Source organism: Erinaceus europaeus, chromosome 2 (genome assembly GCF_950295315.1).
Source record: "Erinaceus europaeus chromosome 2, mEriEur2.1, whole genome shotgun sequence".
Lineage (NCBI taxonomy): Eukaryota > Metazoa > Chordata > Mammalia > Eulipotyphla > Erinaceidae > Erinaceus > Erinaceus europaeus.
The window spans coordinates 118509393-118532257 of NC_080163.1; the positions used below are offsets into that span (position 1 = coordinate 118509393).

At 49.4% G+C, this 22865-nt stretch overlaps 1 protein-coding gene and 1 long non-coding RNA gene across 5 annotated transcripts in view; one reads left to right on the forward strand and one right to left on the reverse strand.

The window, feature by feature from the left end:
• Positions 1-365: 365 nt before the first annotated feature.
• Positions 366-3234, reverse strand: LOC132536969 (uncharacterized). Its single transcript, XR_009548489.1, has 4 exons — positions 3110-3234; positions 1959-1989; positions 1387-1430; positions 366-486 (listed from the first exon to the last, which is right to left on the reverse strand). It is a non-coding gene; the product is annotated as an uncharacterized LOC132536969 (long non-coding RNA).
• A 1794-nt stretch (positions 3235-5028) lies between these two features.
• CBFA2T3 (CBFA2/RUNX1 partner transcriptional co-repressor 3) overlaps positions 5029-22865 on the forward strand; it is a 64698-nt gene continuing 46861 nt past the window's right edge. For all 4 annotated transcript variants that reach the window (XM_060185011.1, XM_060185013.1, XM_060185014.1 and 1 more), the window contains exon 1: positions 5029-5284. In XM_060185011.1, coding sequence (XP_060040994.1) covers positions 5197-5284 — 88 coding nt within the window. In that variant the 5' untranslated portion in view covers positions 5029-5196. The remainder of the gene's footprint in view (positions 5285-22865) is intronic.

Sequence of the window (22865 nt, forward strand, 5' to 3'; positions counted from 1 at the left end):
CCTTCTGCATCCCACAATGACCCTGGGTCCATACTCCCAGAGGGATAAAGAATAGGAAAGCTATCAAGGGAGGGGATGGGATACAGAGTTCTGGTGGTGGAATTGTGTGGAGTTGTACCCCTCTTATTCTATGGTTTTGTCAGTGTTTCCTTTTTATAAATAAAATTTTAAAAAGGCCCACAAAAGGGAAAATAAATAAATGTTTTTTAAAAATAAAAAAAAAAAAAGCTCAAAGGACCTGGTATCATCCCACTTCCCATCATTCTGGCTTTTGGATCTGGTTTGCCGAGACCTATACAGTTGCTTTTAAATCCCAGACTTACCCCCCACTCCCCCTTCCTTCACCACACACACACCTTGGGAAGTTCCTCTTTCCTTCCTCCTATATGTATAGTCAGAGCTCATTCTGCTCACAGGAGAGCACCACAGAAGATGTTCTTGACATCCCTGACAGGCACAGCCTTATGAGCCAATTTAGCCACTGAACTGGAAAGGAAACATGATTTGAGGTTTCGGGGTAAGATTTTCTTCCCTGGTACTTTTTCCTCTTTATTTGAAAGTGATCAGAGTCATGATAGCTGAAGCTACAGCAGTCATCTTGGAACCAATGGCAGCAGACATCTATCTGGCAAAGAGGATGGCAGAGCAGCGAAGGGAAAACCAGGTGTCTGATAGCATCTGATGGGAAATCACCTTCCTCCAGGTCTCTGAACTGAGTGTCTGCTAGCTGGATACCTGCAGATGAAAGTATCTCAAGGGACATAAACAGTTCTATGCTTATGAGACCCTGGACTTGGCCAAGGCCAACCCTTAGTGGGAACAACAGTGAAGGGAAAAGTTGAAGACCAAAACAGACTGGCTTTGCTACTCTCTGCCTGGTGACTTGAGCAAGAGTTCACCTCCCCGCATTGACTTCTGCTTCATCACTTAAAATTAAGAGGATCTTATCCCCTCAGTCCCTCAGTGTGCTCCATCTGAAGCCAAGGCAATGGGCTCACCTCTGAGCTTTGTCAACTTGGTCATCATGAGTCTATATGACTTTAGGACACTTGAGTTGATTGTTAGGGGAGGGATCCTGGGTACATTCTGTGGGGAACGGGTTTTCAATGAAACTTCCAGAAGTCACCACTATGGAGAATCAGCTTGCTCAGGGAAACCTTGACCCTGGGATTAGCTTTAACTTGATGGGAAATGGGAGCCAGTGAGGTTCCCCAAGTGAATATATTCTTCTGTAGAGTTTGAGTAAAACTGCTCCAGTCTCTAGCATCTTGGAGCTCTGCTAAAGGACCTGGAGGTGAGAAGTGGGAATAGGAATTCTGAGACCCTCTTTGTGAGCAGGGAGGTGTCTGAGCCCCTTTCTCCCTTGCAAAAGGCCATCTGGTTTACCTGCAAGGTCTTGCACTGACACCGGGTTCTCCTCCCAGCCTGGGCTGGAGACAAAAGAGGAAGAGAGAAATAATAGCCTACTGCAGGCATGAGGCCTCACAAGCAGGTCACCCTTGAGAGGCATAAGGGGAAAGTGAGACTGGGGAGGGCAGCCACGTGGCAGGTTCAGGCAGAAGACACCCAGGGCCCAGGGGATGCGACAGGTGGAAAGCCGACTGGGCACCCCCACCACCCCCCTCCTCAGCCCAAACGACCAGATGGCCCAGCTTCCCTGCTCCCACAAGATACAATGTGAGAACAGACCTCGCTCCCAGATACTCTGGCGGCTGAAAATATTTATACCCAAATATGTCCCAGTGCACCATATTTTTGCCTCAAGCCAGCCTTGGAGTCTGTCCTCATACCTGGGAGTGTGATACTGGGGCTCAAGGGGTTGGCAGGGTGGAGTGGGAAGGGGTGATCTTCCAGGGTTGCTGACAGCAATCCTGGAAGAATTCCCCTGAAGGAAGACTCATGGGTTGAGTGTACCTGGCCTGGAGACTCAGAACACATAGCAGCCAAGGCTCCCCTACCTGAGGGTCTTGATTTCTGGGGCTGTGGACTCTGAAAGAAATGCAGTTACAGTCAAGAGTGGCTTCTTTGCAGGATGGGTAGCTCAGTGGGGACCTGGAAACTCTTGCAGAGAGTCAAAGGGAAACTGGGACCCCAGACAGGGGCCCAGCTGTGAGCCAGCCCCACCCCCACCCTCCACCTGCAGCTCCTCAAAGGGAAAGTAGCCTCAGGGAGGGGGCTTTCCCCCTTTGCAGCCTGGTTGCTCAAGGGTTCAGGGGGCAACACCCCAGAACCAGAGACAGCAGTCAGGGCTGGGCTTGTGTATTTCTGCCTCAGTCTTGTCCTTCCCTAACCTCAACTCCTTTTCTGCCTATAGACAGACTCCCTTGGTCTACTGCATGGAGTCCCAAGGTGAAGTATGGAGGACCACCTTAGGGAACCTGGCCTATACTCAGTCTGCTCCCAAATCCCCAGCCCTACATAGTACATTATAGGTCTCTCTGAATCTCTTGGGGATGAGGACAAGGTATCGTTGCCTCTAGCCTCATTAGATACTGAGCAAGCTCCCCAGACTACACAGAGCCCAGCACTGGAGCTGCTCAGGAAAGGGAAGCTTTGCTGTCGCTACTGTTGCTGTTATAGTCTTACTTGCTCCCTTGCTCTGTACTCCCTCATCCATCCACCTACCTACTACTCATCCATATCCATCCATCCATCCATCCATCCATCCATCCATCCATCCATCCATCCATCCATGTATCCATTCATCCATCTGCCCATTTATCCATCTACCTATCCACCATCCATCTGCCATCTATCTATCCATCATCAACCCTTTCCAACCTACCACCCACCCATCCAGCCACTGTTATCTAGCCACCATTCATTCTTCACTCATCCACCAGCATTTATAAGGTTGTCTATATGTAGAAGAGGCAGAAATAAGACACCCAGCCTGACAGGTTTCCCACCCACCTCTGTGTGTGTCATCTTCTCACTGTCTGTCCTTCACTTCTGCCCTCTAGCTTTCTATCCCAGAGAGTTTGAAAATGTATCAAGCTCAGGACTTCTCTGCCTAGAATGCAATCTCCATTTTCCCAGGGGCAGATCCTAACTGATTCCTCAAACACAGCTCCTAAGTCACCTCCTCTGACTGTTCCACAGAACATACCTATTGGGATCTTCTTGATTTGCAGGTTCCTGGCATGGCACAGCCCCATCGTAAGAAAGAGGGAGGAGAGAGAGGAAGGGTAAGGGAAGGAGGAGAGAAGGTCCTCCCTCCCATGCTGGGTGCTGGTCTCTGGAGGAGCAGGCCAGTCCCCACCTCCTGCACCCCTTTTGCTGCAGCCACTTCCTCCTCAGCTCCTTATCTACCGGGCCACCCAGCTCAGAAAGCCACAGCAACGTCTGCTTCCCCACAGACACCAACTGTCCAGCCTAGAGAGTGAGGATTAGACACATGTCCCGAGGTGTCCACCCAGGTGCTGCACAGCCCCTTTACCACTCAGGGGTAACCTTCTCCTCTCAGCTCACCCCCTGTAGTGCTGATTAGAAAGCCAGGCAGGGGAGAGCAGCAGGGGACCAACAAAGGTGGAAGAGCTTCAAGGGGCAGGTGCCTTCAACATCTGCCAAACTGGGGGTGGGGACTACCCACAAGATGCCCTTGTACTGCTGTCACAGAGGCTATGTCCCTAGGAACCTCTCTTCCCCCATTTCAGTTCTGGCTGGAAAACAAGGGCAACCGGAGTAGAAGTCCAGCAGAGTCCAGCAGAAGGAATCTCGACTGTGTGGCCAAATGCTGGTGGCCAGCTGAGGCAGCCGGGACAGCGGCTTCACTCCCGGAAATGGGCCAGAGTTTGTGATCCTCTACAAGGCGCCAAGGGGGAAATGGTTGGCAGGGAGCTGGAGGGAGAGACAAGGATGATATGCATGGGACCAACTGAAGCTTAGGGGCTATTCCTCCCCCTGACCCCTAGGATGAGCAGTGGCATGCAGACAGGTGGTAGCCCCTTGCAGGAACAAACACAGTCTCATCAAGGTGACATGCTGCTATTCTGCCCTGACCTAGAAAGGTGCCCAGTGATTTATGATGAGGTGAAGGATAGCCTCTAGGGAAAGAAAGCTGGCATGGTGGTGGGGGTTAGTCTTGTGCAGCCTTCATTTAAAACTATGCTCAATTCCACCCCTGCACAGGGGCCCTTCTTTCTCTGCTTATTTTGGGTGGCTACAACCAAGCCTGGTCCCAGGAAGATGCCATTAGGCTACAAGACCTCCCATAACCTCTCCATCTCCCCCTCCATCTCCCCAACAGGTGTCACTCCCAAAGTGACAGTGATATTTGAAAGCCCTCTTTTACTAGGCTCCTGGTGGGGAGGGGTCTCTAGAATCTGCGTGATCTCAGGAGGGTTCTATGTGTTTTCTAGAATCCCTCAGACTGAGGACAATTTCATCCTCAGTAAATACCACCAAGGGCTTGGGACCCCCCCAGACACACTCTGGGAGATGGGGATGAGAATCTCTAGGGAGCCCCCAGTTGGAAGGTCGTAACCCCCAGGCCCCTGTGAGTTAGGCTGAGAGTAGTGATGAGATTTCTTGACACCTGAGACTGCATTTTCCAGAGTGAGTGGGTGGGAGCTGGTAACCTTGGGGGGAATGATTAGAGGGGGTAGGCCAGGAGGAACCTCCAGATCACCCCAGTCTGAAGAGAGAGCCCACAGGTGGGGATGTCAGGAAGCCATGAAGTATGGGGGCTGGGCTGGGGTGGCCTGCTCCCTTGTGCTGTCTCCTCCAGATCAAGGAAACAACCCAGAGACTCTGGGTGGGTGGGGTGCCACCGGCCGGGTAGGAGGAAGTTGTTGGAAAGTCCGGCCGGAATGGCCGTGCGGGAGGTTAGGCAGAGCAGGCCCCAGATGGTTCCTGTTGGGGAAGTGGGGGGCACAGCTGCAGCGCCTGCTTCCCTGTCCCTGGCCACACTATCGCGGTGACACAGCTGGCTGCCTCGCTGCTGCAGTCTGCAGGGAGACCTCCCCCACCAGCGCCCCAAGCCCGCCCCGTCACATGAGCCCCTGCTGCCTCCCGCCCCTTCCCCAGGCCACAAGCTGTGTGGGGACACAGGCTCTAGCTCCCAGAATCCCAGCAGGCTGGGGTCTCTCATCTTTCCCAAGACCTCACCAGGTGGGGACAGGTCCTCAGGCTAACCTCAGGTGCAAGGCTTCTCCCCACATCAGCCCCCAGTGATTCTGCTCTGCCACCAGACCAATGTCCCGGGCATCCCCTTTGCTGGAGGGCAGGCTCCCCGTAGTCAGCACCTGCTCAGCACCTCAAGGTCCCAGGAAAAGCATCCCAGGTAAGGGGCTTGAGGGGCGGGTAAGGGGTGGGTGTATGGGGCTGCTGAACAGGTGGCCAGAGTGTGACATCTCTAAGCTGTTGTCTGCGTGTCTCTGTTGACTCACCTCAAACATCCACATGGCTGCAGCACAGCACAGCTGGGGCAGGTGGCCCAGGGGAGGGCAGGTGCCAGCCGGGTGTGGGGCCCCCACCCACAGGCAGTTGCTGAGGGAGGGGACGGTTGGATCTCTTCTAGAAGGGGGCTCTGTCACCTCAGTGACACCCCTCAGAGTCAATGCAGAATGTAGCATACAGGTGGATGGGGGCTTGTCCTGAGAGACCCACTAGGACTTGGAGGTTGGTGGGAGGAACTGAAGCTGAAGGGGAAAGAGCCTGGTCCAAGGCACCAGTGTGAGTGCCGGTCCAGTATATGCCTCAGTATTTCTTCCGAGATCAGACGAGATCGTGCCTTGGATCGGGTTTTCAGGGTGGAATGGCCATAGACATGCCTCAGTATTTCTATGTTGAGTACTGGGAACTCAGATTCCCAAATCTTGGGGAGCAATTCCTGACAGGTTTTTGCCCTAAGGAATCACTGGAGGAGAGAGATGAGTAGTCAGACTTCATCAAATTCAGTGGCTGCTGGCTGGGGGTGGGAGGGTGCAGGTTACTTCATCTCCTGATACCCTTGTCTAAGCTCAAAATCCTTGAGGTCTCCCAGGCTTCATGAGGACCAGCAGAGCCCCCAGAAGGCCACAAGTTCCCAGTCCACGGCCACGTGGCCTCATCTTAGCAGAACCTTCTGGTGCTCACAGGCCTGAGTCTCACTGCTGTAGCATCTCCAGGGCCCAAGGGGACCCAGAGTCTCATGCCCCATGCTTCCCTCAGCAGGTCCCCACTTGGCACTTTCCAGGGGACTCAAAGACCACCGCCCCACCCCCAATACGGTTCACTCAGCAGCCTCAGACTCATCCCAAATTGCAAGGCCCAATGTGCAGAGACCAACTTTCCATAGCAGCAAGTGACCAGCTTCTCCCGAGTGTGTGTGTGTGTGTGTGTGTGTGTGTGTGTGTGTGTGTACATGGAGGGTTCAAAGCTATAAGGTCATTGGTCTGACACATGATCACCTTCCCATAGGTGGTCCTCTTGCTCCATATTCTGTCCTACTCTTCTGCACTCTGGGGCTGACCCTTCCTTATAGAGATTCAGTTTCCCTGTGTCAGAGCTCAACCTCCAGTTCCTAGCAGGTGTGGCCCAGAAGAGGAAGGAGAAGGGTGTATGTGAGAACAAGGGCTCTGTTTTACTTGTATTGAGGTGTGCATCCTCAGAAGGAGTTGGAAGCCGGTGGTAGTTGTGGACAGACTGTGCCAGGGGCATCACAATGTCCCTGCAATATTAGGGCTATAAGTGGAGTGCTGGAGAGGACCGCTGCCAAAGGACTCCAGCTACAGGCTTATGGACCACACAGTGACTGTGCCTTGAGGGGCCCAGGCTGCTTGCTGTTACTTCACTGGAAGAGGGGAAGCAGTGGCATCTGGTGGGGGCTCACCTGATACAGGCTTTCAATGAGACACTGGCTTCTTGGAGTTTAAGTCTCATCTTCTCTAAACCCCTGGCCACACAGGGTAGGTCACAGCCACACTGTGGAATCAGTCTACCCCCAGTGACCCTCAAAACAATTTATAGTGCCAGGAGCACCTCTAGGGGAAACAGTATGCTGGCCATGTGGTAGGGTTGGGGGGAGGCAAAGGCAGAGGACAGCAGGTCCACAACCTTTCTGATCGACCATCAGGTCAATGGCCAAGTGCAAGGCAATCCTGAGCCACTCGACCCTCCTTGGATTTTGCCCCTCCCTTGCCACCATTTGAGGGTTCTTTGCCAGCTCCACACATGTCAGGGAAACGCAAGTGCTGAGGAGGTGGAGCTTGTGCCAAAGGAGCATTTGTAGGGCTGAGAGAAGTCACACTAGGAGCTGTGTGGGCCACAAGTTCATGTCCCATTTGAGACCAGAAGATAGAACACTGGGGGCTGGGCAGTAGCACAGTGGGTTAAGCATACATGGCGAGGAGTGCAAGGACTGAGTAAAGATCCTGGTTCAAGCCCCCCGGCTTCCCACCTGCAGGGAGGTTGCTTCATGGGTGGTGAAGCAGGTCTTCAGGTGTCTATATTTCTCTCCTCCTCTCTGTCTTTCCCTTCTCTCTGTCCTACCCAACAACAACAGCAATGGCAACAACAACAAGGGCAATAAAATGGGGGAAATGGCCTCCAGGAGCAGTGGATTCATAGTGCAGGCACCAAGCCCCAGCAATAACCTGGAAGAAAAGAAAAGAAGGAGGAGGAGGAAGAGAAAGAGCACTGTGGATGTAAGGGGTTCATCTAGGAGACCTGGAATCTGCATGTATGGGAGGCTTCAAGGTCACAGCCTTCTCCACCCCTTACCTCCCTGAGAAATGAGGAAAGGGGGGTGGAAACATGCTGACCTCTGATGTGTGGTGTGACACTGACTTCAACACATTGTCCTTTTGTGGTTTGATTTCATAGAACCATCACTTGAGCACTTCTGTCCCCCACAGTAGCTTCTCCTCCAACTCAGGGACTCCCTGACTCAGACCTGAGGTCACAAACTGTGCTCCTCACCATGTGTCCCTCCCCGCAATTGACCCACAGTGCCAGGGGCTGAGGACCCACCAAGCCCCATGTCACAGAAGATGACACTAAGGCTTCTAAGGACACATAGCAGGCAGAGCCGAAGTTGACTGAACTGGAGTCCTGAGGGTCGGAAGCAGGGCCAGGGCAGATGGCGGGGATAGCATTTAGGGCTAGAGCTGACAGACTTGGAAGAAAATTATCTACACAGTGATAGTGCCATACATTGGACTATTTGATGGTCACTTATAAAAGTCAGGCAGAGGGCTGTAGCTTAGCGAGTTAAGCACAGATGGCACAAAGTGCCAGCACTGGCGTAAGGATACTGGTTCAAGCCCTAGCTCCCCACCTGCAGGAGAGTCACTTCACAAATGGTGAAGTAGGTGTCTATCTTTCTCTCCCCCTCTCTGTCTTCCCCCTCCTCTCTCCATTTCTCTCTGTCCTATCCAACAACAATGACTACAATAATAACTACAACAATGAAAAATAAGGGCAACAAAAGGTAATAAATAAATAAAATAAATATTAAAAAAAAAGTCAGGCAGAAATCTGTGGTTGATAGCCTGGTCTGAGAATATCTAGGATGGGGGTGGAGTGGGAGTGAGGGAGTGTAACTGTGCAGAGAGATGGGCAGCCCCCAGGAGAGGGAACAAGACAAGTATGAGCTCTTTCCTTCTACCATCTCCCCTCCCACACCACCCCCAAGGTCCAGGACACTTGGTGGGATCAAGGGCTCGTCCTCACAGCTCTCCAAATGTAGAGCCCCAACTCCATGTCCTTGTATCAAGACAAGAAATCACAAATTTCCCTGTCCTCCCTATCCACCAGGCCTCAAATTCAAACCCAGAAGGCAGACATAAGCAGATACCCAGAGACACAAAGCAATCCTGACCAACTTCCTGGAGGAAGTAGTCCCATAAGGGCGGTTGGAGGACACAAAGGTGACTTTCACTTCTTCGAGTGTCTGGGCCGAAAAGGGCTTCATGGGAAGTTGTCCCAGCACTGGTCTCAAGGGGGCTTTCTCAAACTTTCACTTCCAAGAATGCAGAAGACCCAAAGGCCCAGGCAGCAACAGCAGCCTAGGAGAGAACAACTGGCCATAACTGAGCCAGAATTCTCTGCCCAGTACTTATGCCAGAAAAATATCCTCCCAGCATAAGGAGAGGGTCTAAGACAACATGCGGATGAGAGGAAAGGGATCTCTTTTATAGAACTGTGAATTAATGCAATGCTGGGAACATGGGGTCACTTGTAGAGCTGGAAATGCAGTATCTGACAACGGGCTTCTCACTGCTCAACAGCACATGGGTAGATCCTGACGGTACTGCTTGGAAAAGGTGGCACAGTAGGAACCCACCCTAGAGTTTTCCCAGGTAGGCCGAGGTTCTGGAGGCACATTGGAAAAGTTGTTTTTGTTTGTTTGTTGCCTCTAGGGTTATCACTGGAGCTCAGTGCCTGCACTAGGAATCCACTGCTCCTGGCAGCTGGTTTTCCATTGTTTTTGCAGCTGTTGTTGTTGAATAGGACAGAGAGAAATGGAGACGGGAGGGGAAGACAGAGATGGGAGAGAAAGATAGACACCTGCAGACCTGCTTCACCACTTGCAAAGCGATCCTCCTGCAGGTAGGGAGCTGGGGGCTCGAACCAGGATCTTTTCGCAGGTCCTTGTGCTTCCTATGTGCACTTAACCCAGTGTGCTACTGCCCACCCCACCCCCCCTTTTTTTTAAATTGCCACCAGTTTTATTGCTGAGGCTAGGTACCTGCATGGTGAATCCACTGTTGCCAGTGGCCATTTTTCTTTTCTTTTTTTTTTATTTGAATTAATAGAGATAGAGAGAAAGTGAGAAGGGAGAGATAGAGAGGCAAAGAGAAAGAGAGACACCTGTATTACTGCTTCCCTCCTACAGGTGGGAATCTGGGGCTTGGTAACATGTGTACTCAACCAGATGTACCACCACCTAGTTCCAGAAAGTGCTTAGTTATTAGGTGACTTGGAAGAGTGACCAATATACAGTTCAGTCTGACTCACAGGGAAATCTCGGTCTCCACGTGGGTGGGCATATCCCAGCCAACCACATGACACTCACACATCAGGCTTCTGTGCCACTGCAGAAATGTGGGCAACAGTCATGCTGGAGTCTGGATTTCACACCTGTCAACACAACCTCAGTCAGACCCAGAGACAGTGTAGCTGGCCTGGAGTCACAGCAACCAGGGCCAGGACAGTTTGGAGGAGGGGGCTGCCTGCGGGCCTGGGGTCACACAGCACTGGTCAGGATAGTGCAGGTCTATAGGGCATGAGAAAAGCTTGAAGACAGAGCTGGAGATCTTGCACTGGTCTTGAGGTACCCCACTGATGGTCTGTGGGTACTTGTTACCCATGCCTCCTGAACACTCAGTAGTTGGGCTTCTGGGGCACCTTAGCCCCTGTGGTCATTCAAGGGTGATCTTGGGCAAGGCCCTTGGGTGCACCCCACCCCACCCAACCTCCCAAGGTAGCCACAGGTCAGAGGACAGTCTAAGGACCATCCACAGAGACCTGAGGCCTCAGCCAGTGTGCTGAGCTGGAGGGAATGCTGGGACCCACTTGACACCGTGACCATGACATCTCTTCCCTGGCATGTCTATCCCTGACCCCCACAGCAGCAACTCAGCCCTAAACTCAGAGTAAGGTCCCAGGAAAATGTCCACATGGCCTCTGAGGACAGGGGTTCTGGCCCTTGCAGTTCTGAGGAGCCAGCATGGAGGGTGCCATGGTTTGTGCCACAGCAAGTCACAGGTTTCTCATCTACCTTCTCTCAAACAGTCCTCTTCAGAGAAACAGGTATATCCTCATCAGTCAACAGAACTCCAGATGGGAGGTATCAACAGAACCCTACAGGGTAGCAGCCAGAACAGATTTGGTGCTTGAGGAAGAGGTTCAAGTCCCCAGGTTCTACTTACAAGGAGAAGCCAGATCCATAGTGGAGTAGAGCTGCAGGTGTCTCTCTTCTCTTTCTACCTTTCTCTGTCCCTTACCCTCTGTTAAAAGGAATAAAAGGGCCTGGCAGTGGTACACCTGGTAAGGCACACACATTGCCATGCTTGAAAACCCAGGTTCAAACTCCTGGTCACCACCTGCAGGGTGGAAGCTTCATATGTGGTAGAGGAGACTACAGTTGTCTCTCTTTCCTTCTCTCTTTTTCTCTGTCTCTGTCATAAAAGGAAGGGGAAAGTGGCCACCAGAAGCAGTGGAGTCCAGACATAAGCCCCCAGAAATAGCTCTGGTGGAAAAACAAAGCAGGGCTGGGTGGTGGTGCACTTGGTTAAATGCACACATTATAGTGCACAAGGACCCAGGTTTAAGTCCCCGGCCCCCACTTGCAGGGGGAAATCTTTGCAAGTGGTGAAATAGTGCTTGTAGGTGTTTGTCTACCTCTCTCCCCCTCTACCTCCTCTCAATTTCTGGCTGTCTCTTTCTAATAAATATATAAAGAGAATAAAAAATATTTAAAAAGAAAGAAAAACAAAGCAAAACAAAAACCAGATCTGGGGTAGAGATGACAGGATTGGCTTGTAAATCAGCCTCATACCCCATTTCACCATCTGTGAAGTGTGAGAGTGTGTGTGTGTGTGTGTGTGTGTGTGTGTGTGTGTGTGTGTGTGTATAACATCCTCCTGGGGCTCTGGGGGGGTGGTGAACACTATGGTCTGGGTCCATCTTTCTTCTCATCCCCAGCTCTCCAACCAAAAACTGTGACCCCTCTGTCCTTCCTGGATCTTAGCCACTGTGGTGGAGGAAACCTAGAGGAGAGGGAACTGGGGACTCCACCATCTTCCTCCTTCCTCCCTGTCAGGGTGTGTTCTGAGTGTGTGGAAACCCCCAGAATTGTAGGCCTGTGGAGAGGAGGCAGGAGGTCTTGCCCTGTCCCACCTGGATGTGTGGCCCAGGCTGGGAACTCCATCTTCCCAAGATTCAGCATAGCCTCAGAAATGATCCCCTTTACCAATATCTGGGGTTACAGACTCATGGGTACTCACAGTTTGTTCTTGTCTTAAGAGAAAAGATGAAATGTTTGTGAGGTTGGTGAATATCTCACTTGGACAGGGTATTTGAGGAACCCAGGCCCCACCACATTAAAGAATGCCTCAGTGCTATGATCTTTTCCATGTTTTCTCTCTGTCTCTAAATAATAATAATATAGGGGCCAGGCAGTACTGTAGTGGGTTAAGCGTACATGATGCAAAGTGCATGGACTGGCTTAAGGATCCTGGTTCAAGCCCCTGGCTCCCTACCTGCAGGGGGGTCAATTCACAAGCAGTGAAGCAGGTCTGCAGGTGTCTATCTTTCTATGCCCCTCTCTATCTTCCCCTCCTCTCTCTATTTCTCTCTGTCTTATCCAACAGCAATAACAATAAATACAACAACAAGGGCAACAAAAATGGGGAAAAATGGCCTCCAGGAGCAGTGGATTTGTAGTGCAGGCACAGAGCCCCAGCAATAACCATGTAGGTAAAAAAAAAAAAAAAAAAGAGAGAGAGAGAAAGAATTTAAAAAAATAATAATAGTATAATGATAATACTACTAATAATGTAGAGGTTGAGTGGTGGCACACGTGGTAGAGCACACATAATACCATATGGAAGGATCCAGGTTCAAGCCCCCAGATCCCACTGTAGGGAGGGGAAGCTTTAAGAGATGTGAAGCAGTGGTGCAGGTATCTCTCTGTCTCTCTCCTCTCTATCTTCCTCTTCTTTCTCAATTTCTCTCTCTGTCCTAGTAAATAAAAAAAAGAGAAAAGAAAAAAAAAGAAAAGAAAAAAAATGGCAGCTAGGAGTGGTAGATTTGTTATGCAAGCCCCAACCCCCAAGTGATAAGCCTGGTGGCAATTGAAAAAAAGAAATAAAATTAAATAAATGTTCCCAACTTGCTGTGCACTTATACCTGCCAGCCAGCATGTAGAACCCCAGCACTTGTGTGCTGAAGCTCAGGAAGATTGTTCATGGGGTTCCAGAGTCCCAGCTCACAACACCTGTGCTCTCTCAATATACCCATTCTGGAGGGCACATGACCCCAGATAAATGAGGTTCTCCCCCTGGTGGACTCCTGCCTCCCTTGTCACTATGTGCTATTGGCCCTAGAGGAAAGGCTTGTCTTAAAGCCCCTCCACCTCTGGAGATGTACAGGCAGGCAGTGATCAGCGCCATTCTCAGGCCTCCACTGAAGCAGGATCAGGATCATACTGCCTTAAAGCAGGTGGCAGGCAGGTGACAAAGACTGCAACTAAGAGCTTTCCCTTCCTGCCATGAGGACTGAGTTGGCTCTGGCCTCTTAGTGGGGTGTCCTGCTCTGCAAGGGGGGAGGAGATCCACCTGGAACTCCTAGAGTTGGGCCACCACCCAGAGCTGGAGAAAAATGCAGCTGGCAAGGGAACCAGCAGACAGCTTCCTGTCGGAAACTGAAACTGCCAGGTGCTTCCCTTCCCTGCTGGTGCCCAGAGGCAGCCGGGACCACCCTCAGCCCCACCCACCCTGTCCCAAGTCCTGTAGCCTCCACCCTGCCTTGGTCTCAGATTCTCCACCTGTGAACCTTGGGGGCCCAGCCCCCCTGGTGGGGAAGAGAACAAGGGCAGGTATTGTCACAGTATCTGCACCCCACCCTCCCCCAAACAAACTGCAAGGTAGGACCAGCTCTACCACCCTGCAGGGGGCTGACCAAACTGCATGGACCACCCCAAGCCTTTGCTTCCTCATTTGTAAAATGTGGACTTCTAGAGTCCTCTGAGTGGACAGTTCAAGACATGTTTATATTTGTTGTTGCCAGGGCTTCACCACTCCAAGCTAACTTGTTGTTTTTGTCGTCTCAAGGGTTATTTCTGGGGCTCAGTGCCAGCACTACAAATCCACTGCTCCTGGCGGCCATCGTTTCCATTTCTTTTTAAATTTTTTTCATTTTCTTGTTTTATTCAATAGGACATAGAGAAATTGAGAGGGGAGGAGAGAGAGAGAGAGAGAGAGCAAGAGAAAGACACCTGCAGACCTGCTTCACCATTTATGAAGCTATTCTCCTGCAGGTGGGGAACAGCAGCTCCAGCCCTGGTCCTAACACATGATAGTATGTGCATTTAACTGGGTGTACCACCACCCACCCTCTCCACCAGGCTTACTTTTTCAGAGAGTGGGAGAGAAACCATAACATCAATGCTTCCCCTAGTAGTACTTTCGTGTGTAGTAATGGGAACTTGAAGCAGGGTTGCACGTATGCTCCCATGTAAGCTGTCTCCCCAGTCTCTCCAAGGCCTGTTTCTGTGTCTTTTTTCTGTTTGTTATCTGTGCACCTTTTCAGACACATTGATCTTCTGCTTTAAATTGCCACATGGAGTGGTCCGGAAGGTGGCACAGTGGATAAGGCTTTGGACTCTCAAGCATGAGGTCCTGAGTTAATCCCCCGCAGCACATGTACCAGAGTGATGTCTGGTTACCTCTCTCTCTCTCTCTCTCTCATCACTTCTCATGAATAAATAAATAAAGTCTTTTTAAAGAATTGCCACATGGAAGTGTCAACAATATGTAATATGATTTCTGCACTTTACACTATTTCAGGGAAATATCCATGATACTACAGTTACACTATGTGATAATATAATATAATTGTTGCTAATTTCTCTATGAGTGTCTTGTGTCTCTTGAAACATTGTTCCTGCTGATGGTATCTTCCCCATGAGTCCTGGCAGGTAGAAGATGGAGGAGACCTGCCCCGCTTGTTGAGTCAGGCCTTTTGTCTGGCCAAGGTCTAGCAGTCACATGCGGTGTTTTCTAGAGAGCTTATTTGGAGGTTCTAGCAGGGGAGCGCAGACCGATGACCGGTCCGTCTCTATTTGGGGAAGGCCGTCCTCTTCGACCGAGCGCACAGCTTTGGGAGGGACGCACATGGAGCAGTGAGGGAGGAAGGGGACACCCACCTAGCCAGCCAGATCAGCCGAATCAACCCTGGCAATCAATGGGGTGACAGATGTCGTAGCCAGATCACCCTCACATGTGTGATGTTTTCTAGAATGTGTTGCTTCTCAGTGTCTTTTGGGGAGCTTGTGCTCATGTGCCACAAGTGAGGTGGAGGTGCCCATCCCAAGGCTGAACACATGGAGGACCTGGGTCCTCCATCTTTGTAGGACTGGGGGAACATGGGGGGGGGTCTAACTGCAAGGGGCAAATGGAAAGGAAGCACCAGATGGTCATGGCCTGCTCTGCGCCACCGCATCAGCTGCATCCAGGATACCAGGGCAGGGTGGTGGGGGGACTTGAAGATAACTAAAGGATAGAGAATGGGAGCAGTGTTTCCAGGAAAATATGCCCCCACTTGGCTCCTGACATAGACGCATCCCTAATGCTAGACTCATCCCTGAGTCATGGGTAGCAGTGTTTTCTGTAGTTTGCTGTGTTTACCTTGAAGTAGTTCTGACAAATCAAGGCCCCCTGAAAGTGACACTTCTACCAGCTTAGTTTCTCTTGACCTGTCTTCTTTGGTGGGAGGAACTATTGGGACCCCAGGTCACTAGAGAAATCTACGAAGTGACATCAACTATAACCCCCACATGGACACCTGGTCACCAGGTCATGAAATGAGTATGTATGTTTGAGGCATGTGGGAGGTATGTGGGAGTAGGCATACATGAGGGCACATGTCTGTTCCAAAAGCTCTCTGCCCACATGTATGAGGCAGGATGAAATGCAGAGATTACAGTTGGGTGTTGAAAGCAAATGTTCCTCCAAAGGGGCTGGAGGTAGGACCCTGACAAAGGTGCTTGAGGGCCCATGGAAACATTTGAACAAATAGTGGGAGCAGTCCTAGTGGGCCACGGGTTTTGTATTGTGCACATGCTTAGGGCCTAGGTTCATGAAAACCCTATCACTGAAAGTTTAGCATGTTTCTTTGGAAAAAAAAGAAAGAAATTTACTCCTGATTAATGAAGATATTGTCACAAAGCCTACTTGTCAGGACTGGTCTTTACTGAAAACCAATCCACCCAGAATGGTAGTTCAGGGTCCTGTAGAGGGAGAGAGGGAGAAAGGGAGGGAGCGAAGGAGAGAGAGAGGACATTGGGGTATCCCCAGTGGGGGCAGGGTGGCATACAAGACCCTTAGCCCCGAGGGGTGTGAAGGTTTGGGGGCAGGCAAGGAGACCCTGGGCCCTTGGCAGGGGCAAATTTGCACTACCCAGAGGAAGCAGTCACTGGGAGGAGACTACACCAGACTTTACCCGACACCCTCAGGACTCTCCCCATGCCCCCTAAGAGCCTGAATCATGAGGGGGTACACACTCCAGTTCACAGTCACCCCATCCAAGAGGCAGCCTCCATACCATGGATTCTTCCCAGTCCTTGCTCCCCGAGTTGTGGAGGGCACGTCCTGCCTGCAGGTTCTTCCCTCCTCTGTTTTCACCACCATCCTCCTGCTTCACTCTAACCCCATAAAAACTTCTCTTTTCCTTCCTACAAGGGTTCCCCATTTGAGGTCACCACATTGCTCTCAACTTCTCTCTGGAGTTTCAGGTTCTTGGAGTTATTTTGAGTCTCCTTCCCCACTCTATAGGTCCCAGAGTCCCTTCTCCTCAGGATGGACACATTGTTGTGGTTTCTGGGCCCTGCCACCCTTCTAATGCCCCACACTTGCACTGTTATCTGTACCAGTGAAACTGGGGCACCTCTCAACAGAGTGGAGAGTCTATAAGGTTCAAAATTTTAGTTGCGGTCCATTGTGATTTAACTTAATTTTTTTTCTAGCGCCAAGGCCTAGGGAATGTGCATGTCCAACGCTACCAGAGTGAGCTTTCCATTATTTTTATTATTTCAGATATAGAAACAGACAAAGAGGAAGAGAAAGAATGTGTAAGAAGTGCCACCACATTGCTCCACTATCCATGGAGTTTCCCCAGTTCAGTGGTGTTCAAATCCAGGTCTTTCCACATGGTAAGACATGTCACTAGATAAGCTATCTCCCAGTCCTCCCATCTTAATTTTATTTATTTATTTACACTAAGATTCCACTGGAAATTCCTGCCTACACAATTCCATCACTCCAGGCAGACCCTCTTTATCTTTTATTTTTCCCAGATAGAGGGAGAGAAAAAGACAAAGAAAGATACACCACAGTACCACTCCACTACTCCAGAAGTTTCCTCTATGCATATTGCTCCCACACGGTAGATGGGGCCTTGAACCCAGGTCTTCATGCATAAAATGTGTGTTCTCTTGGTGAACTATCCCCTGCCCCAACCCACTGTGACTTTAAAACAGTTCTCTTGAGCTACAGCTCAGGAGGCACATAGCCCACCCACACAAAATGTAGGTCAGATATTTAGCACATTCAGAGTTGGAAACTTTAGCACATAATTCCAGGCACCTTATTTAAGAAACTGTCCCTTCCCCACCCAGGGAAGGTGTCCAGGGAGAGGCCTTAGAGACTCCTCATACTGAAGGACTTTAGGGACACTTCTCACGGGTGTTCCATGCTCCATCACTCAGTACCACTTTCTCTTTCCTCCTCCTTCTCCACCTCCTTTTCCTTATTTTTAGGTTTATTTATATGATAACACAAGAGGGCAGAGAGAAACAGAGCATCACTCTGGCACAAATACTATCAGGGACAGAACTCAGGGCCTCATTCTTGAGAATCTAATACTTTATTCATTGTGCCACCTCCTAGACCATAAGCCTCATTCTTTTCTTGGGTTTTTCTGTGTAGACACTACCTCATATGCTTGGCTGGGAGATGGTCACAGTTGTGTGTCTGGGGGTCACCAACCTCTCTGCACCTTGGATGACAAGAAGACTCCAGTGAGGGCTCAGGTCTGGGGCCAGGTGGCGGGGGCTGGCCTGAGAGGCTGCAGTATCAGCCACAGAATAGGGGCTGGTGCAGAGGTGTTTGGGGAGCTTAGCAGAGGCCCTCTTGAGAAGTCCCTGGTGGCACACTGGGTTTCTAAACTTGGTGAGCAGGGAGATTACAGGCTCTGTCTGCAATTCATCCTCAGTAGGATAACTGCTGCTGCCTTTGCACAGACACAAGGGCTGGAATTCAAAGGTGACTTTAGCTCTAAGAAGAAAGTAGCAACCATACCAGGATTCCCCCCTGAGGTTCCTGTGCTCTGTGAATTTTCAGCTGAAGTGAGTTTTCCTCAAACCTGGGTGTAGGCAGGAGAGGCACTCACAGAGCTCCAGTCTGTGCTTTAGGGACGAGCAGCATCTGGAGCCCTAGAGCACACCCTCGTCATCCTAGGGACATACCTTGCCCATGGGCCAGTCTTCTGCCACTCAGCTTGCTCAGATGAGAGCAATCTCATTCCCTCATGTTGTGAGCTTTGCTGCCACAGAATTATCCCCCAACAAGTGACTATCATCTGTACTCATATAAACACTCTACTCTCAGGGACCTGTCCACCCTCCTGGAAGTTGTTATCTTTGGGTCTGGAACCAAACCTGATAGAACTCCAGGGTTCAGGCAGGAACCCTCAGCCATGTGACTCCTCAAGTTCTCCATGGTGAATCTGAAAAAAAAAAAAAAAGAAGAAGAAGAAGAAGAAGAAAAGAAAAGAAAGAAAGGAAAAGAAAAAGCCCATTCCTCAAGTTCCTATGGTGTATCTCAAAAGAAGGTTGTGAGAGGCCAGGGAACTAGTATAGTGGTTATTCAAAAGACTTTTGTGCCTGAGACTCAAAGGTCCCAAATTCAATCCCTGACATCCACATAAGCCAGGGCTGAACAGTGCTCTGCTGGGATTAAAAAAAGAAGAAGAAGAGGGAGTGGGGCAATAGCACAGTGGGTTAAGTGCACATGGCACAAAGCACAAGGAGCAGCATAAAGATCTTGGTTCAAGCCCCTGGCTCCCCACCTGCAGGGGAGTCCCTTCACAAGCAGTGAAGCAGGTCTGCAGGTGTCTATCTTTTTCTCCCTTTCTCTGTCTTCCCCTCCTCTCTTCATTTCTCTCTGTCCTATCCAACAACGACGACATCAATAGTAATAACTACAACAATAAAACAGCAAGGGCAACAAAAAGGAATACATAAATAAATGAAATATATAAAAAATTCAAAAAAGAGAGAAAGGAAGAATGAAAGAAAGAAAAAACAATCCTGTCTGTGTGTGTGTAGGCCTCGTTGTAGTCAGAGACAGGACTCAGGCTTCTTCAGGGCAAAAGTCAAAGACTCCAAAGGTTAAGATATACTCAAAATGTCCCAGGTATGTGACAAGAGGGGACTTTGTAGCTCAGAAGATGAATCAGAGCCTTTGGTACTTAGACATTTAAGGTGGTGTCAAAGAGGGTGGCTGGTTCTAGATTGTCCTGGGGACAGAGGTAGAACCAGTGTGTGCAGCCCAGCCCTTGAAATACCCTTTCATGTTCACAGTCACTGTAATTAGCTGTAACCTTCTGTGCCAACGGTGAGGACCTATCACCACAGCAGCCTCTGATGGCTGAGATCAAGACTCCCAGATAGAAAGACTACCGTTAGGATGTCTGCCATTGTAAGAAATGGAAACCACAGTTGACACCACCTTGAGCCATCAGGACATTCACTATGGAAATTGTATGTCCAACGGCCAGTGGGGTGGGGTGCTGTGTCGGCTCTTTAGCAGGACACTGTGCTCAGGGACTGTGCCCTGCCAAGTGTCCTGCCATCTGCTTGCCCTGTCAACATCATCGTCAGGGTAGTAGTTGTGAGTATGATTTGGGGATCCCTTGCAGGGTGCCAGCAAGGAGGAGGGGAGCCTTAAAAGGCTCCAGAAGCCCCTCTCGCCCATTTCATTGGCTGGAATTGAGTCACATGTCCACATCGGGGTCAATTACCAGTCAGGGGGAGGAGCTTCCTCCTGGGTCTACAGGTGGGCTGGACCAGCCAGGCAAGGTAAGGGTGAAAGGGTCCTTGGAGTGATTGCCTGGAGGTACAGAGACCTAAGCAAAGTAGGGGTACTCAGAAGAGGGTGGGGTGCTGAGTGGGTGGTGGGTCAGAAACACAGGAGCTCAGGTTTCTAGTGGAGACCCCACGGAGGTATTTCAGATGCAATGATAGCAGGGTAGCCTGTGTGCACAGAGGATGAAAGCTGCCCTCACAAAGCCAAGCGGCCTTCCTTGCATGTTACTTCATTCCCTAGTGCAGTACCACCTCTGCACCAAATAACACTGGTGCCCCAGGCCTGACAGCCAGATAGGCCCCCTCACCTTCCTGGGGTGTCTCCCTGGAGCCTCCGCTTCTTCAAAGGGGTCATTGTCATCCCTGGATCTGAGTTCCACAGTCTCAGGCAACGAGCCAGGAGAGAAAGTCAAGAAACTCTGGGAGTCTGGAAAGTTCCTAGTTGGAGCCCTGTGTGCCCTCTGTTTTCATTTCTTCCTCTGACTTCTCAGGAGGCTGAAAGCCCCAGAATTTGGGGCCTAATGCAGCCCTGACAGTGACAGACAGGACAGCACACAGCTGATTTGGGTCATTGTCCTGTCCTGTTCTCAAATCCCTTATAGAGTGAGCTCCTTCATGTCCCAAGAAAATGCACGGGTCACAGCCATAATCTCTCCCACACCTTTTGCATCAAACACACCTTTTTGCAAATCTGTTGGTTATCTGTCTTTGCTTGTAACAAAATTGAAGGGGGATTAAGGATTTGTCAGGGCAAAGTCATTACAAGTATTTCTCTGACCAGTCATTGTGTAGTGTGGGGCATTGCCAGGAGGCTGTGTGATGTCATTAGAGCCCATAGCCTCTCTTCTCATCAACTGATTTTCACACTAGCAAGAACGGACTTGATGGCACACTCTGTATTGAGGGTGAGAGGCAGAGAGAGAGAAAGAAAGAAAGAAACAAAGAAACTACTCATGAAGATTTCTCCTTGCAGGTGGGAACCAGTGGTTTGAATCTGGGTCTTTATACATGTAATTGGTTCATTCTATGGAGTGAGCTACCACCTAGCCCATGAGATGCATTATTATTATTACTTTTTTTTTTTTAACCAGAGCACTGCTTAGTTTTGACTTATGATGGTGCTGGGGATTGAACCTAGGACCCTTGGTTCCCAAGGCACAAAAAAAAAAAACTTTTTGCACAACCATTATGCTGTCTCCTCAGCCCAGGAAGAGATGTATTTCTAATGAAAATTCACTGTTGATGCTTAATAGTCTTCAAATGTGTAAGTGCACATTGTTTACATCAATTGTATATTGCTTATAATTGTAATGAGATTCCAGTTCAGAAGACAAACTAGACTTAGCAAAAAAAATGTTTAAATCCTAGCCTTCCAACTTATTTACATAGTTCTATGTGATGAATTAAAAGACTTTTAAAGTGAAAGTATAGTGACCCAGAGACTGCCACAATAGGTAGTCTGACTTGCATGAGGTTGCTAGTTGAGTTATTCCGATAGTTGGATTCCCAGCATCGGATATATAGGAGTGATGTTCTGGTTCTCTCTTCTTGTGTCATAAATAAATCTTAACACCAGTTGCTGCTTCCACCAGCAACGAAGGTAGTTCTCTCTGCTCCATGTACTTGTCAACACTTGGTGGTCTTGGGTTTGGGGTCCAGGTTTGGGCCACCCTAATAGGAGTGCAGTGGTAGTTCACTGTTTTCATTTGCATTTCTCTGGAGAGTCACTGATGTGTTTCCATGTGTTTGTGTCATCTGTATGGCTTCTTGAGAGAGAGAGAGAGAGAGAGAGAGAGAGAGGAAAGCACCACTCAGCTTTGGCATCTGGCAGTATAAGAGATCAAACCTGGGGCCTCTGAAATCTCAGTCATGCAAGTCTTGTGTTCTTACATTGAGTTATTGTCTTGGCCCTGTATACCTCTAACAAGGTGTCTGTTCAGATCCTTTCAGCCAGTTTTAACTGTTAAGTTTGACTAGTCCTTTGTACATTTTGGAGAACAGTCCTTTATTTGATGTGATTATTAGTATTATTAGTTGTAGTAATTATTATTACTAGAGCACTGCTCAGGTCTGATTTATGATGGTGCAGAGCATTAAATCTGAGTCCTTGGAGCCTCAGGCAGGAGAGTCTATTTGTATAACCATTATGTTATCTGTCTTTGTCCAAGATGTGCATTTTGTAAATACTCTTCCCACTCTGTGGTTTATCTTGTCATTCTCTTAATAGAGTCTTTCACAAAGCAGACTACTAGTGAAGTCCAGCCTATCAAATTTTTCTTTTTTGAAGTCTGCTCTTGGTGCTGTATTTCAGAGCTTACTGTTTTTGTGAAACTACATGAAACTCCAAATATTGAGAATTTGTTCAAGGGACAAGGGATTTATTACCCAGTGAAGTACACACTTTGCCATGTACAAGAACCTGGGTGTGAATCTCCAGACACCACACGGGATCTCCATGAAAATGGAGAAATTTCATGTGTGACGGAGTGGTACTGTAGTGTCTCTCCCTCCCCTCCCCCACTTTCTTACCCTCTGCCTAGAAAAAAAAAAAAGGAAAAAATCGGGGAGGTCTGCTGGGAGCCATGGAATTGTGCAGGTGCAAAATCCAACGGAAGTTCTGATGAAAAAAAAGGTTGAGTTTGTGTGTTTTCATGGGAATAACGGGACATCGAATCTCTATTTTACTATCTCTTTATTTAATAATCTATTATTTTTTTAAAAAATTACATTGCCTAGGCTGCTTTAGGATAACTCTTCAGATAGAGAAAAAGAAGCAGACAGAAAGACAGGGAGAGAGAGAGACCACAGCACAAAAATTTCTGCTAAGACAGTGGGAGCTGGGTTGCAACCTGGGTCATACACATGTTAATGCAGCACACTATTCAAGTAAGGTATTTTGCCATCCCTGTTATTTTAAATATTTACTTTTTTTTCCCCTCCAGGGTTATTGCTGGGCTCAGTGCCTGCACCATGAATCCACAGCTCCTGGAGGCCATTTTTCCCCCTTTTTGTTGCCCTAGTTGTTGCAGCCTCCTTGCGGTTATTATTGCCATTGTTGACGTTGCTTTGTTGT